This window comes from Mesoplodon bidens (genome assembly GCF_964165515.1).
Source record: "Mesoplodon bidens genome assembly, chromosome: 19".
Lineage (NCBI taxonomy): Eukaryota > Metazoa > Chordata > Mammalia > Artiodactyla > Ziphiidae > Mesoplodon > Mesoplodon bidens.
In genome coordinates, this window is record NC_138179.1 from 6250317 (window position 1) to 6265817 (window position 15501).

Here is a 15501-nt window from a genome sequence, read left to right on the forward strand (position 1 = left end):
TTTTAATAATATTTTGCTGTATTTGCTTTTTTGTTTTAATGAAACATTTTTTTTTAATTCAGGCTATTATGACATTTTATAAATATTCCAGCCTGCATCTTTAGAAGATAAGGACATTTTCTTACAATCACGATATCTTTATAGCATCCTAATAGTTAACAGTTCCTCAGTACCTAAAAACCAGTCGGAATTCAGATTGGCCCCAAATGTTATTTGGTTTGTTTAAAGCAGGATCCAAGCAAGATCTACATGTTGCTTTCAGTTACAACTCTTAAGTTTCTTGTAAGAAACATTTTATTCATACAGAGTTTGAGATTTATGGAAAAGTTTGAAGAGTGGTACAAATTCTTTGTACACTTTACCCAGATGTGTCAATTCTTACCATTTTTTACTACATTTGACTTATCCTCTTTAGCCTCTCTATGTACATTTTTTTACTGAACTGTTTGAAAGTAGTTTGCTGATGTGATGTCTCTTTGCCACTGCATACTTTAATGTGTTTTTTTTGTTTTTTTTTTTGCGGTACGTGGGCCTCTCACTGTTGTGGCCTCTCCCGTTGTGGAGCACAGGCTCCGGACGCGCAGGCTCAGCGGCCATGGCTCACGGGCCTAGCTGCTCCACGGCATGTGGGGTCTTCCCGGACCGGGGCACGAACCTGTGTCCCCTGCATCAGCAGGCGGACTCTCAACCACTGCGCCACCAGGGAAGCCCTAGTGTGTATTTAATAAGAATAACAAAATGGTCTTCTATAGCCATACTGCAGCAATCAAGGTGAAGAAATTGACTTTAACAGAATACTGTTATCTCGGGCTTTATTCAGATTTCATCAGTTGTTCCAATAATGTTCTTTATATCAAAAGAAAACTCAGGATCATGAATTGCATTGAGTTGTCCTGTTTCTTTAGTTGTCTTTAGTCTGGAACTCTTTGTATTTCAAGACGTAGATATTTTTAAAGAGTACAGATCATTTAGTTTGTGGCATGTTCCTCAATTTGTGTTTATCTGATAGGTCATATACTTTTGGCAGGAATACTACAGGAGTGATGTGTTCTTTGTGACGCATCTCACTGGGAAGCACAGGCTGTCACTTTGACCCGTTGCTAGTTACATTAACTTTCTCATCATTTGGTGAAGCTTATGTATAACAGGTTTCTTCACTATAAATCTCTTTTTCCCTTTGTAATATCTTGTGGGGAGATATTTTGAGACTTTGTAAATATCTGTTACTCCTCAAAATTTCATCCATTAATTTAATATCCATTGATGATCCTTGCCCAAATCAATTATTGTGTTGACTGCAAAATACTGACTTTTAAAGAATTCCATTGGTCTTTCACCATTTTTTTTTTAATTAGGGTATAGTTGCTTTACAATGTTGTGCTAGTTTCTGCTGTCTTTCACCATTTTTAAGTTAGCTTTCTTCTCCAAGAAACAACTTTTCCTTTTATATTTATATTATTTATATTAGTGTGGACTCCTGGGTTTCATAAATCTCTTTTAATCTATAATTGTCCTGAAAAGTAATTAGCAGTATACATATAGTAAAGGAATGTTGTCCTTCTGTGTAAGAATATTTGGGCCTCCAGAATTCTAGGCATATTGAAAAGAAGAGTTGGGTAGGATGGGGAGGGTGGGAGGGAGGGAGACACAGGAGGGAGGGGATGTGGGAACAGATGTATATGTATGACTGATTCACTTTGTTGTAAAGCAGAGACTAATAAAAAAATAAAAATAATAAAATTAAAACAAACAAAAATATATATATAAAAATAAATAAATAAAAAAGAAGAGTTGGGAGAGGCTTTCATTCTTTAAGAAAGTTCTTTTACCTGAGGAGCTTAAGGTTTAGTTGGGTAAATGGATCTGAAATTGTGGGGCATGGGCAGTGAGGAAAAGTTGGGAAATTCTAGTTTTGGAAAGCTACAGTAGAGGGGAGAGGAAGAGGCAGCTCATGTGTCTCTGGATCAGGCACTTTCAACTCTTCTGCACACCAAGGGGAGAAACGCTGAGCCTGCTTTCCATTTCACCTTCTATTTCTTAGCCTTGAGCTCTTTACAGTAAAGAATTTTTTATGATACCGTATGCCTTTTGTTTGCATTAGCTTTCCCGGCTTGCTGCCTAAACAAAGGTGTAGGAGACATATTTGCCAAGTTTGTTAGAAAGCCTTAGCAATACTATTCCAGGGTGCCCCTAAAAATAAGAATTGAAATAAAATAGGGTTACTTAGCATGAATATGTTACATGATTCCACGTTATGTGATTTTGAAGATTCTGATCTCTAGCTTTATTTATTTATTTTTTTTTTGCGATACGCGGGCCTCTCACTGTTGTGGCCTCTCCCGTTGTGGAGCACAGGCTCCGGATGCGCAGGCTCAGCGGCCATGGCTCACGGGCCCAGCCGCTCCGCGGCATGTGGGATCTTCCCGGACCGGGGCACGAACCCGTGTCCCCTGCATCAGCAGGCGGACTCTCAACCACTGCGCCACCAGGGAAGCCCCTCTAGCTTTATTTTTTAAAATTGTTTTTAAAAGTCTTTATTGAATTTGTTACACTATTGCGTCTTTTTTAATATAAATTTATTTATTTTATTTATTTTATTTTTGGCTGCGTTGGGTCTTCGTTGCTGCACACAGGCTTTCTCTAGTTGCGGCCAGCGGGGGCTACTCTTCGTTGAGGTGCGCGGACTTCTCATTTTGGTGGCTTCTCGCTGGGAGCACGGGCTCAAGGCACGCGGGCTTCAGTAGTTGTGGCTCGCGGGCTCTCGAGCACAGGCTTAGTAGTTGTGGTGCACGGGCTTAGTTGCTCCGTGGCATGTGGGATCTTCCCGGACCAGGGCTGGAACCCATGTCTCCTGCATTGGCAGGCGGATTCTTAACCACTGCGCCACCAGGGAAGCCCCTGCTTCTGTTTTATGCTTTGGTTTTTTTGCTGTGAGGCATGTGGGATCTTAGCTCCCCGACCAGGGATTGAACCTGCATGCCCTGCATTGGAAGGCGAAGTCTTAAGTCCTGGACCGCCAGGGAAGTCCCTCTACCTAAATTTAGTTAGGCAAATTAAAGAGCAGAGTTGGAAATTGCAAAGAGTAATTTCCTTTTCTTGAAAGAAAAAACAAACAAATTCAGTGTCTAATAAGTTGAGCACCCAGAGACCAGTAATCTTTTATCAGTAATCAAAAGAAATTCACACGCAGAATTTCAGCCAAGTTCTAGGACAGCTGTATTAAGCAGATAAAATGCAAGCACAAAAACAGCTTACGTTGAGCTGGCCTCAGTACTGATGTGTTGTATGTACTAATAGTACCCGCTGCAGTTTTACTGTGTAAGGCACTGTTCTGGAAGCACTTCACACTGAGTCCTCACACTTGTGGGATATGCACTATCATCTCACGTGTGTCAGGTGAGGGAATGGAGACACAGAGAGAATTGATTTGCCCATGACCATTTATACGGCAAAACTAGGGCCAAACCCAGACATTTTGGCTCTTACGAGGAACCCACAGAACTAATTCGGGATAGCACTTGTAGTTTATAATCAGAGTTATACATGCGTACAGTAATGGTCTACTTGAATGAAGAACCCGCTGTGTTCTCTCGGTTATGTGGAATCTGAAATACTATTTTTCACTTCAAAACTAAGAATGCAGTGTCTCACTTTTTTCTCTTGGCATGTTAATCCATACTGGGGTGAGGAGGGGACGAGAGGGAAAAGGAATCATTTTTGTATCGTTTGTAAAATGTAATTCCAGGGCACTCCAGAGTTTTGGGTGTGCTGATGAACAGTAAATCTATTAATATTTACAGTCAGCCCTCCCCTCCATATCTGTGGTTTCCCATCCATATGAAGGACTTTCCAGCATCTGTGGATTTTTGGTGTCTGCGAGGGGTCCTGAAACCAATCCCCAATGGATACTGAGGGATGGGCAACTGTACTTAATTTTCGGAATCTGAACTAGATTTACGTGTCAAGTCCTACAGTATTGCCACTTACAGACCAGTGTCCAAAATCTAGCCTGGAAACTAAACAAATTACACAGTTTGGGTGGCTTTCTTTAAAGGGGGAGCAGTTGATAGTTTGTGTGCTTTTGTGCATGTGCCATTAATGTTCTTTTTAAAAGGGAGAATGGGGCTTCCCTGGTGGCGCAGTGGTTGAGAGTCCGCCTGCCGATGCAGGGGACACGGGTTCGTGCCCCTATCCCGGAAGATCCCACATGCCGCGGAGCGGCTGGGCCCGCGAGCCATGGCCGCGGAGCCTGTGTGTCCGGAGCCTGTGCTCCGCAACGGGAGAGGCCACAGCAGTGAGAGGCCCGCGTACAGCAAAAAAAAAAAAAACAAAACAACAAAAAAAAAAAAAAAGGGAGAATGGAAATACATACTTTCATCTGTGCATAGGATATCCAAGATGGAAAAGTATCTCTTATTGCTGGGGGGAGAGAGGTATTACTGGAAACATGGAGTGGGTGACTTTTCATAGTGTATATACCCTTTAGTATAGTATGAATTATTTGCCATGTACATGTAGTAACTATTCAAAAAAAGTAATCCCTTTTCTTGGGCCTAAGTTTATTGACTCCATATTCTTATTTTATAACAGCAAAATAAAAGTTCTTTGAAGTTAAAAAAAAAAAACCCACTTAATTATAGAAACTTCCAAGTATATCTCAAAATAGAATGTCCCCATCTTCAACAGTAGCAACACTTTGCCAATTGAGAGGATAAAAAATGTGGCCAGAATTCTGATATTGTTGTATATTCTCTGTAAATAGCTGCAAGTTTGGAGATGCTTATACGGTCTCTGAATTTATTAGTGATTTCTTCCACAGTCTGTAATTCAGTTTCTGTGGTAGATAGCTCATACACCATCAGACCTTTATGATTGACTAGAATATTTTATGGCTAGTATGTGCTGTTTTGAAAATGAAATCTGTTTAAAAACATGACGGTGTTTTTTGGGTTTTTTTGTCTGCGCTGAGTGGCTTGCGGGATCCTAGTTCCCTGGCCAGGGATCAAACCCGGGCCTCCAGCAGTGAAAGTACGGAGTCCTAACCTCTGGACCACCAGGGAATTCCCTATGTTGTATTTTAAAGTTTTAATCTGTATGAATATTGCTAGACACAGTTATCTAGTATGGTAGCCCTTTTATATGATTCTATTTTAAGAGTGCACCTAACCCAGAATTGTGATTAATGATAGTGACCTGTCCTATGACTGTTTTGGGATGTTTTCCTTTTGAATATATCCTAGGAAAATATGGGAAGAATTGGTGAGCGTTCTGGGCATTCTCACTGAAAAGTATCACCAGAAAGGAAAAATTCTTACTGACATTATTTGAAGAGAAGGGAGCAAATGTAACTTTCTGTTAACTGATAGGAGTAGGTCACTTGAAGTTCTGTCACTTATCCTAACAACTGGGATAGGCTTTTTAGGAAGTAGAAGTTTCCTATTTAGTTGTATAAATGGGCATTACTTAAGTAGGCTTCTTAAAATGTTTAAATATGTGAATTGGTGAGAATTTGCCATCTACCTCTTGTTTAATTTTTTGTTGTTTTTTTGTTTGTTTTTTTGCGGTACGCGGGCTTCTCACCCTTGTGGCCTCTCCCGTAGCGGAGCGCAGGCTCTGGACGCGCAGGCTCAGCGGCCATGGCTCACGGGCCCAGCCGCTCCGTGGCATATGGGATCTTCCCGGACCGGGGCACGAACCCGCGTCCCCTGCATCGGCAGGCGGACTCTCAACCACTGCGCCACCAGGGAAGCCCTAATTTTGTTTTTTAAATAAAGGGTGTATGTTTGTTTCACATGAAGTACATTCTTGATAGAGAAGATTAAAAGTATATATATATGCATATAAAATATATATGCATAGCTTATATGCATATATGTGTTTAATGAGAAAAGAATACAAGGATTACCTAAATTGTGAGGAGTACAGGAACCCCACCCCCTTTGAACCAGATCTTTGCTTTTTCTGCAGATAAAACAGCTCTGAGGCTGAAGGTCAGTGCTAAATTTTGACAACATGTGCCTTTCTTGCTGCATTTATCTGGAGATCTAGCTGGGAATAAGAAACACATATTTCTTGACTTACCTTTTTTCCTCCTCTTTACTGCATTTTCTAATAGTGTTTTCTCTTACGGTTGTCTTGTACCTGCCTCTTTTGTGGAGGGGTGAAAAGGAATCTATTAGACTCATTTGTGGGTTCACTTAGTAGTGTTTGTGGTTTGCATCCTTGTTTTACTTTTAATTTTACTCTTTGACTAACACTATTTTTACTTTCTCAGACACTGTAGGATTTAAGCTGTGACAGTTGGGACTCAAAATTGCCTTCGGTGGGGCCTCCCTGGTGGCGCAGTGGTTGGGAGTCCGCCTGCCGATGCAGGGGACGCGGGTTCGTGCCCCGGTCCGGGAGGATCCCACGTGCCGCGGAGCGGCTGGGCCCGTGGGCCATGGCCGCTGAGCCTGCGCGTCCGGAGCCTGTGCTCCGCAACGGGAGAGGCCACAGCAGTGAGAGGCCCGCGTACCGCAAAAAAAAAAAAAAAAAATTGCCTTAGGTGAATGCTTGGTAGTGACTTAGAAGCGTAGAATTCTTATTTTACAGAGTAGTCTAGAAGATAACTCGTTGCTTTTACATATATAGTTCTGGGAGCTCTAGGATCTACTGGAATATTTTTTTAATTATTGGACAGGTAGCTATCAATTAAGCTTAAGAGTCTGAGGACTGGTCTACTCAGAAAAACGAATGTATCCACCTCTCGTGAAATTAGACGAACACTTTGGTTTGTACGAGGCTTCCTTTAGGCCCACACACAGTGTCTTCATATATTGTTGAGGACCACTTATATTTATCTTCCTCCATTAGTTCTGAAACTAAAAGTCACTACAAGTTAAAGTTAGGAAGAAATGAAAATTGACAATTAATAAAGTCTTGTTGTAACCAAACTCATGTATAAGTTACATATCTCACAGCTTGTGTATTTATTTGGCTTGCCCTGCAGCAGATACTGGAGCTTGTACAACTAGTTAATCTTCTACTTTATTACCATGTCTGTGTTCATAGTTAGAAAACTGCTTGTCTCCTTGCCCTGGTATTCAGTGACTAAGGTACTGTAACTATACTTCATAATTGGTTGTGCCTGCAGTCACGGAGGTACAAGGGGGAAGTGAAAGTAAATGTAGTCTCTTCATCTTACGTTGTGTCCTTTTGAGATCCTGGTCTACTTATAGTTAAGCACTACTGGCAGAAGAGTTTGACAAAAGAACTTAAGTTAAATACATTTAATTTGTCTCAGCCAGTCCACAAGAGACTGGTGACAGTGATGGTCTCTGGGAAGGGAAATAGGCTATCTGGGGAACAAAGGCAGGAGGAAGACTTGGGTTTTTTTTTCTTCCTGTGCTTTTAAATTTTTGTTTGATTTTGTTCTGTGTGAATTTGTTGTCTATTGGAGGAAAGGAAAAAAAACAAACAAAAAACCCTAGGCTGGTCAAAGCTAAGAAAGCCTTCGGATAGGCTTTGAGTGGTACTTAGTCTGTTATACTACATTTAGTCGCTCAGAGAAATGACCCACTCTGGTAGAAGTCTTCTTTTAACAAGTGCCTTTTGTTCTTAACACACTTAACTAGTTTTCAAAGACCTGCTGTCTTTAGGTCCTATATATTCGCTTAGCAAATACTTTTAATAGCTTCTGAGTACACAAAGCAAATCTGATTCCATTATTTTCCTTGTTAAAATCCCTAAGTAGCTTCCTTTGCCTATAGAATAAATTCAGGACTCTTACTGGGGTACATTTAGCTTATCAGTCTAGCCCTTGCTTGTGTTTATAACCTTAATTCTCTACTCTGAAAGCCTTTCATAGTCTATGTTCCCAATGTTACAAAAGTACTTACAGTTCCCTTAGCAGACCACACTTTTGTATCTCTAGGCCTCAGCATTTGTTCTTCCTTCATGTTGAGCGTTCATTCCCTTGTCTGTAGGCCTCCTTTGACAGGATCTCTCTTTCCTATCTTTGTTTTGGCACTTTTTGCAAAGTACTGTTTGTCTGCTCTGGCTAATCCACGTTCCTTTAGACCAAGAACCCTGTGAAACTTTTAAATCTCTCATTTTATGCTGTAATTTAATTTTCAGATTCCTGAGGTCCAATGCATATGAACAAGTAACTACTAATGGCTAAAGGGGATTAGAGAGGACAGATGCAGTAGTTCAAGATCTTAAACCAAGAAACACTGATTACCTCAGGTCCCTTAACCCATAAAGGCTAGCTCTCAGATATAGCTCTTTCCTTTATCTTTATATCTATTTATTCTGCCTCTTAGTTGTAATCAGAGGGTTATACATCTCAAGTTACAACTACAAGGTTATAACAAAACAATTGAATGCCATATTTGTTGGAAGAGAGAAGGTCCATTATAGTAATTGCCTCACTTGAATCAATGGAGTTGTCACTGTTGACCTTGAAGCAACAGTGAGGATTTGTAATGATAACAATACGTGAATATCAAGTCTTTCTAATTTGCTTTGTAATATGATTTATTAATATTTTTGTTTTTTTCCCTCAGCTCCAGAACCTGGGTATAAACCCAGCAAACATCGGCTTCAGTACCCTGACTATGGAGTCAGACAAATTCATCTGCATTAGAGAGAAAGTAGGAGAGCAGGCCCAGGTGGTAATTATTGATATGAATGACCCAAGTAACCCAATTCGGAGACCAATTTCAGCAGACAGCGCCATCATGAATCCAGCCAGCAAAGTAATTGCACTAAAAGGTATAAAAAGATTGTGGGTTTTTTTTTTTCTTAAAACACTTTTCCATGTATAATTTATTCAAATACAATAATTAGGGTCTATTTTTTTAGTATATTGATTAAATTTGGTTAAATAGATCTGCAGCGTTAAAGCTGTTACTGTATTTGATTTTTAACTACTTTCATGACTTTTACTTGGCATATTTCTGTGAGATGTCTTACTTTCTACTCATAAGATCTACTTGGAAAATTTTAAGTTTTAGATGAAATGAATTTAAATTTTATACCTACAGTGTGATAAGATTGTACTGAAAACATAACTCCATATACAGAAGACATAAGAAATTAGTGATTCATATTCTGGAATAAAATATACTTTACTAATATTAGCACCTAAACATTGCAGAAGTTTGTTATGATGATAAACTTGCTCTTCATGCTGTGCCTTTTTTATGCTTCAGGCTTGTGTTTCATTTAGATTATCAAGTTGTAAAAATGGCTTGAATTTACACTCATTTTTAAAAGTGTGTGTGTGTATAGGTGGGTATTAAATTTTTGGAATCAACGGTGTTAGAGTTTATTCAGACTAACTTTTTAATTGTCACAACAGGGAACTGTACAGCCTGTCAATCTAAACAGAGCTCAGAGAACCTCATACTCTCTGGGAGTCTATGTTAATTTTTTTCCTTTGAATTATAGACTGAGTGAAATTGACCGTTTAGTAGAGTTTTTAAGAGGACTAGGTAACAAACTGGCTGAATCTGAAAGGCACATTTAATTGCCTATTTTTTGCTCTGTCGTTTTTCTTCTTGGTTGTAGGAGGAAGAGTTCAGATTCCTAGTAATTTCTTGATAAATTTGTGGGTGAGTTGTTAGAGGTGCTGAAGTATTTAAATAGACTTTTAAATACATTTTTTTCCCACATGATTTATACTTTGTATTTAGTAGTAACTCTGGTTGGAGATTAAATTGGTTGGCTGAGGGTCGGGGGCAAGCATATTCAAACAAATAAGTTTCCATTACATATCCAAGATAGGAGTTGATCTCATCTCAAGGAAAGATGGTCCAGCTTTTTTACCTGGGATGCTTGTTTTGTGGCAGTGATCTATTATTTGCTTCCATTAAACAATACATATTATACTTTAAGGTATTAAGCTCCCTTTAGCCTCCTTAAAGAATTTAAATTCAACTGCTTAGCAGCTCTCACACCTCTATTAAAAGGCCATCGTTTTAATTTTCTCAAAATTCTTTGCTATTTTTAATGTTATTGTTATTTTATCACATTTCTTAATGCTTTCTTATGTGTGCAGATGGTGAGTTATCTTAATTTAGATTGTATTAGTTATTGTCCTGTTCTATAAAAAGAATAAATTGAAATGATTTGTGCCTGTATGTCTACGTTACAGAGTTAAGCTGTCATCCCTGCCCTCCTCCCAAAACCACCCCGCCAACGCCTTTCATGTAAAGAATAAACCGTGTAATTAACTAGGGGCTGGGGAAGACAGCAGAGGAAAGTACGTCATTCCCAAATCCTGCTTCCCTCTGAGTCCAGTTTCTAATCCCTTGGTTTCTTTTTATAAACAGGACTATAACTCTCACAATTGTTCGAGTCTGGTTGTGGTTTACATATTGTGTGGGATGGGAATAACATTTTTCGTTTTATGGAAGAAGCTTTGACCCATGTAGTAATTAGGAAGGGTCGTGGTACAAAGCTGTATGTTTTGTGTCCCGTCCCATCCCTCTCTCCACCCCGACTCCCACCCCCATACTATCTTAGAATTTTTGTTCTTCAGGAGCCAGATTCTCTGTGGCTCAGTAATGGAGTTTTCCTTAGTCTCTAAGGACTAATCTGAATTAGATAGCCTGGTGTCAGCCGTGGGCTTTTGACCTCTAGTAATTTAACCCAAATCACTTTTCGGACTGTGATGGATTTCAAATTATAAGTACAAGCCTTTGCATCTGACTCAGTGAACTATTAACATTCAAGGCGAATTTCATCCTTCTTTTACTAAATGTTTGCTGTCTTAACTGGATGAAGCTTGAATTTTGTTCTTATCTCTAGTATATTAAGATCTGAAACTGTCCTCCTTTGTCCCCCTGTCCTTTCCTCCAGCACCCCTACCTTCCCTTTGTATCTTAAACCAACTAAACGTAGCATGCACTTCTCTTATGTGCTAGTGGTACAAAGTAGAGTTGAAGTAGATCCTCTTCCCAAAGAGAAGTTTCCACGAGATTTAGTTGAATGGGGCGGGGCTGGGGGGGGGCGGGGATGACTGCCCTTTAAAAAGTAGACATTTCCCCCATGTGCTTGAATCAGATTTGCTTTGTTCTGTGTACCTACCACTAACTCAGTTTATGGGTAAGCATTCTTAATTAAGCATAAAGATTCAACTTGTTTTCCATTGTTAAGTGAGCTGTTCGTTAGACACATTTTTAGTTGAGATTTAGAATTCTTTGGAAGTCATGCTGTCTGTTTAAAATGTCTTGATTAGAGGTGATAAGAGTTTTTGTTTCACAGTTAGGTGTAGGCTACTCAGTTTCAGCTATCTCTTCAGTGGTTGGTTGCTAGTCTGTCGGTGTGACTTCTGTAGTTGGTTATTAGTCTCATGATAGAACCATTTTGTTTGGAAGTTACAGATGTTGCTGCAGAGAGAGTCTAGTCTAGCTAGATATTAATTTATCCTGAACTTTGCTTTCTTAGTGATTCATAATTCTTAATTTTGTTTTTAGCTGGGAAAACTCTTCAGATATTTAACATTGAAATGAAAAGTAAAATGAAGGCCCATACCATGACCGATGATGTCACCTTCTGGAAATGGATCTCTTTGAATACGGTTGCTCTTGTTACGGATAATGCAGTTTATCATTGGAGTATGGAAGGAGAGTCTCAGCCAGTGAAAATGTTTGATCGCCATTCTAGCCTTGCAGGGTGCCAGATTATCAATTATCGTACTGATGCAAAGCAAAAGTGGTTACTTCTGACTGGCATATCTGCACAGGTAACATTTTTCTAGTTTTTAATAAAAGGTTTAGAGAATTAATGGGCTCAGAATGCAGTTTATTTTGAAATTAGGTTGTCTTTGCAAATCTGATTTATTTTGGAAGACTGGTTTTTTTCCTTCCTTTTTTTTTTTTTTGTTTTTAGGAAATAGAGGTTGCTGGCTTAATGCCTTTATACTAACATACAGTTCAGAGTACTCTTACCAAGGTGTTTTTAGGTCTTATTTGCAGGTTGAGTGGATAATGAGTTCCTGTATGAATGATTTGCAATTTATTGTGGATATTTACTGCAGAATAAGTACTCCTGTATCTTTCTTTTTTTAAAGATAGTGTAAAGAGATGGTTGTATATGAGGCACATTTTAAACATTCATGTTAACGCTTTAATAAGAGAGTGTTTGCAGCTAAATTTTAAATTAAGAGGTATCAAATCTACATTGAGGGACTAACAAGGAATTGTAAATCCTTGTAAAGCATTCTAGTTATTTCAGTAGTTGTTGAATCTGGGAGTTATTGGGTCCCCAAACTTTATTCTGCTTCATCTTTTGTAGCAAAATCGTGTGGTAGGAGCTATGCAGTTATATTCCGTAGATAGGAAAGTGTCTCAGCCCATTGAAGGACATGCGGCTAGCTTCGCACAGTTTAAGATGGAAGGAAATGCAGAAGAGTCGACGTTATTTTGTTTTGCAGTACGGGGTCAAGCTGGAGGGAAGGTAAGTTTTGCCTTTGGAAATTATTTTAGTGAGAACTTATCTTTTTTGTCTTTCTGTTACTAATTAGTTACCTAATTTCAAAATAGTCTTCTCCCTTTCTTGCTGATTTGTTTTTAACATTCAGATTTTTGGTGACTTAATTTGTTTAAATTCTGTTTCTAGTGATACTTGTCAAAAATGAATGTTCTTTAACAGCTTATTTGTATCAGCTGTTTATAGTAAGACTTTATTTTCATTGCCTTTACCAAAGGCCTTAATTAGATGTTTTTCAACTTTACGGTGCATAAGAATCACTAGGGTGGCTAAAATGTACATTTGTGTGCCTTGCATCTAGAGAGTCTGATTCAGTAAGTGGAGCTCATAATGTGCATTTTAAATGCTCTAGGTGACTAGATAGAATATGTGGACCACAATTTCAGTACCATCGCCTTAAATCAGAGCTTCTCAGCGCCGACTATACATTGAAATCACCTGGACAAATTGAAGTACTTTGTACGGTTCTTAGTTTCAGACAACAGAAACAGGGTGTGGTTGATTAGAGCATAAAAAATTGAATGAAAGGATATTGGATAGTTTTCAATAGCTAGGAAGGTTAAGAACCGAACTTGGAAAATTAGGAGGAATAAGGGAGAATGGGCAGCAGCCAAAAGTCCTGACCCAGAACTCTGTGGACCTGCTGCTGCTATGATTGCACTGCTGGATGCCACAGCTGGCACTGCTGCCCCTGGAAACTCAGTTTGACTGCTTTTCTCATTGCCATAGCAGAATCTCTGACGTCTTAATATTTTTCCATGCTAAGTAGTTTTTAAAAATCAAGACAGAGATTGCCTAAAATATGGTAATCGATAGCCTTTAAGCTGGATGGCTTAGTCATCCTAATTAAGGATGAGACCACCCTAATAACTTTCATATGGTTATATATCTTGGAAACGGAATTATTTATTGTTTAGTCCATTCCTGACATGACTAAGCAAAATATATAATACTCTTTCATTGACATTATTTGCTTTCTCTTGCCTCGCTCACTGATGTGAAGCATCGGACATTTTAAATCAGAATGTTCTCATCCAGATTTGTGAGGTGTATGTGATTACAGCGACAACTCAGCTTAAGTGCATACTTACCTAAAGTGCATACTTTAGAGTAGGTGTGGGCAGAGAAGAATTTAACAACTTAAGTTAGATTTCTATTTGGAAAAACTAAATTATAATCAAAAGCCCTTTTGTGGGTATTGTTTTACCATTCTTAATTTAAAGTAGATTGAGGTGTGATGGAGCTATTCAACCGACTTTTTAAAATTTTTATCTTGAAATAATACATATTATTCATGGGAAGCTGCAAAGACGGTACGGAGAAATCCACCATCTTTAACCCCTGAAAATCACGAATTTACTCTCCATTACTAGAATTTTGTCTCTTCAAGAATGCTGTGTAAATCGAATCATATAGTATGTGATCTTCTGAGAGTGCCCTTTTTGTGTGTGTTCCCACTGGGCATAGTGTCCGTGAACGTTCATTTTATTCCTGAGGAGTTCCATGGTATGGTTGTACCATATAGTTTAATGTTCACCTATCATAGGACATTTTGGTTGTTTTTAGTTTGGGGCTATAAATAAAGCTGCTATGGTCCTTTTAGCATTTGATCATAAGTTTTATTTTCTTTTGAACAGTTACATATCATTGAAGTTGGCACACCACCTACAGGGAACCAACCCTTTCCAAAGAAGGCAGTGGATGTTTTCTTTCCTCCAGAAGCACAAAATGACTTTCCTGTTGCAATGCAGGTATTTTAAGCAAAACAAATGAACTTAAAATCTCTCCTCTTAACACAATTAATTCAAAAACTACAACTGATAGTCAATATGATTTAAGTGGTGCCTTTACTCAAAAGTAGTTTGTTAGTGAAACTTTGTAAAGTAATACACTTTCTTTAATGTAATATATAAATTGGGTTATCTCAGGTTGTTCAAAATGATGTTTTTCTCTTTTATCTTATATAATTTATTAATATTCTTGTGTTTTATGTAAGAGCTTGAGATATCCCATAGTTGAATTTGCTGTAAAAATGAGGAAGCCATAAATACTAGCTTTTAATTTTTCATATAAGCCTCTTGTCAAAGTTCTAGAATTTCACCATCTCTAAAATGGAATTGGACTAAATTTTCTGTTTATAGATTCATTATTTTACTGAAGTGTTGATCTTCTTTATACAGATCAGTGAAAAGCATGATGTAGTATTCTTGATTACTAAGTATGGTTATATCCACCTGTATGATCTTGAGACTGGTACCTGCATCTACATGAATAGAATCAGTGGAGAAACAATCTTTGTCACTGCACCTCATGAAGCCACAGCTGGAATAATTGGCGTAAACAGAAAGGGACAAGTAAGGAAACTTTGAAAATTAAATTAAGTGATATAATAAAATAGCACTTATTAGTGTTAGCTTTTTTCAAAAAGTAAATGGTAACTTTGGATGTCAGAAAATAATATATACCTAAAAATGCAGAAGCATATGATAACAGTCTCTCTTTAACGCTGTCTCAGAGAGAGAAACTATTTGGCATACAGTATAGCCACCTAGGATTGTGTGTGTGTCTCTATTATCAAGAGAAGTAACTCTTCATGCAAAGAAACTAGTAGGGTCACATTTGACAGACTGTGTACTTTTTTTTTTTTTTGGCTGTACCTCGCGGCTTGTGGGATCTTAGTTACCTGTCCAGGGATTGAAGCCAGACCCCAGCAGTGAAAGCGCCAAGTCCTAACCACTGGGCCAACAGGGAATTCCCAGATTGTATACTTTTTATAGGGGTTTTCTTCCTGTGATCTCTCTAAGACAAATTATCAACTACAAAGAAAAGAATTCTTCTTACATCTTTTTCCCTACCTCTTTAATTATTACTAAATGTTTAATGTTGGAAGGTGATATGTTACAGTAGCTATGATATGTTCAGTGGGGGTACTTGAAAAGTTATCCAATTAGGGAGTATATTAGCTGTTCTGAATTTGTCACATTTGACATACCTCCTCATACCACCTAACACAAGTGATCCTTC

The 15501-nt window shown here is 38.4% G+C and overlaps 1 protein-coding gene across 2 annotated transcripts in view; it reads left to right on the top strand.

The window, feature by feature from the left end:
- Window positions 1-15501, top strand: part of CLTC (clathrin heavy chain) — a 62416-nt gene that overhangs the window by 12921 nt on the left and 33994 nt on the right. For both annotated transcript variants that reach the window (XM_081218429.1, XM_081218430.1), the window contains exons 2-6: window positions 8547-8754; window positions 11463-11731; window positions 12283-12444; window positions 14115-14228; window positions 14658-14831. In XM_081218429.1, coding sequence (XP_081074555.1) covers window positions 8547-8754; window positions 11463-11731; window positions 12283-12444; window positions 14115-14228; window positions 14658-14831 — 927 coding nt within the window. The remainder of the gene's footprint in view (window positions 1-8546; window positions 8755-11462; window positions 11732-12282; window positions 12445-14114; window positions 14229-14657; window positions 14832-15501) is intronic.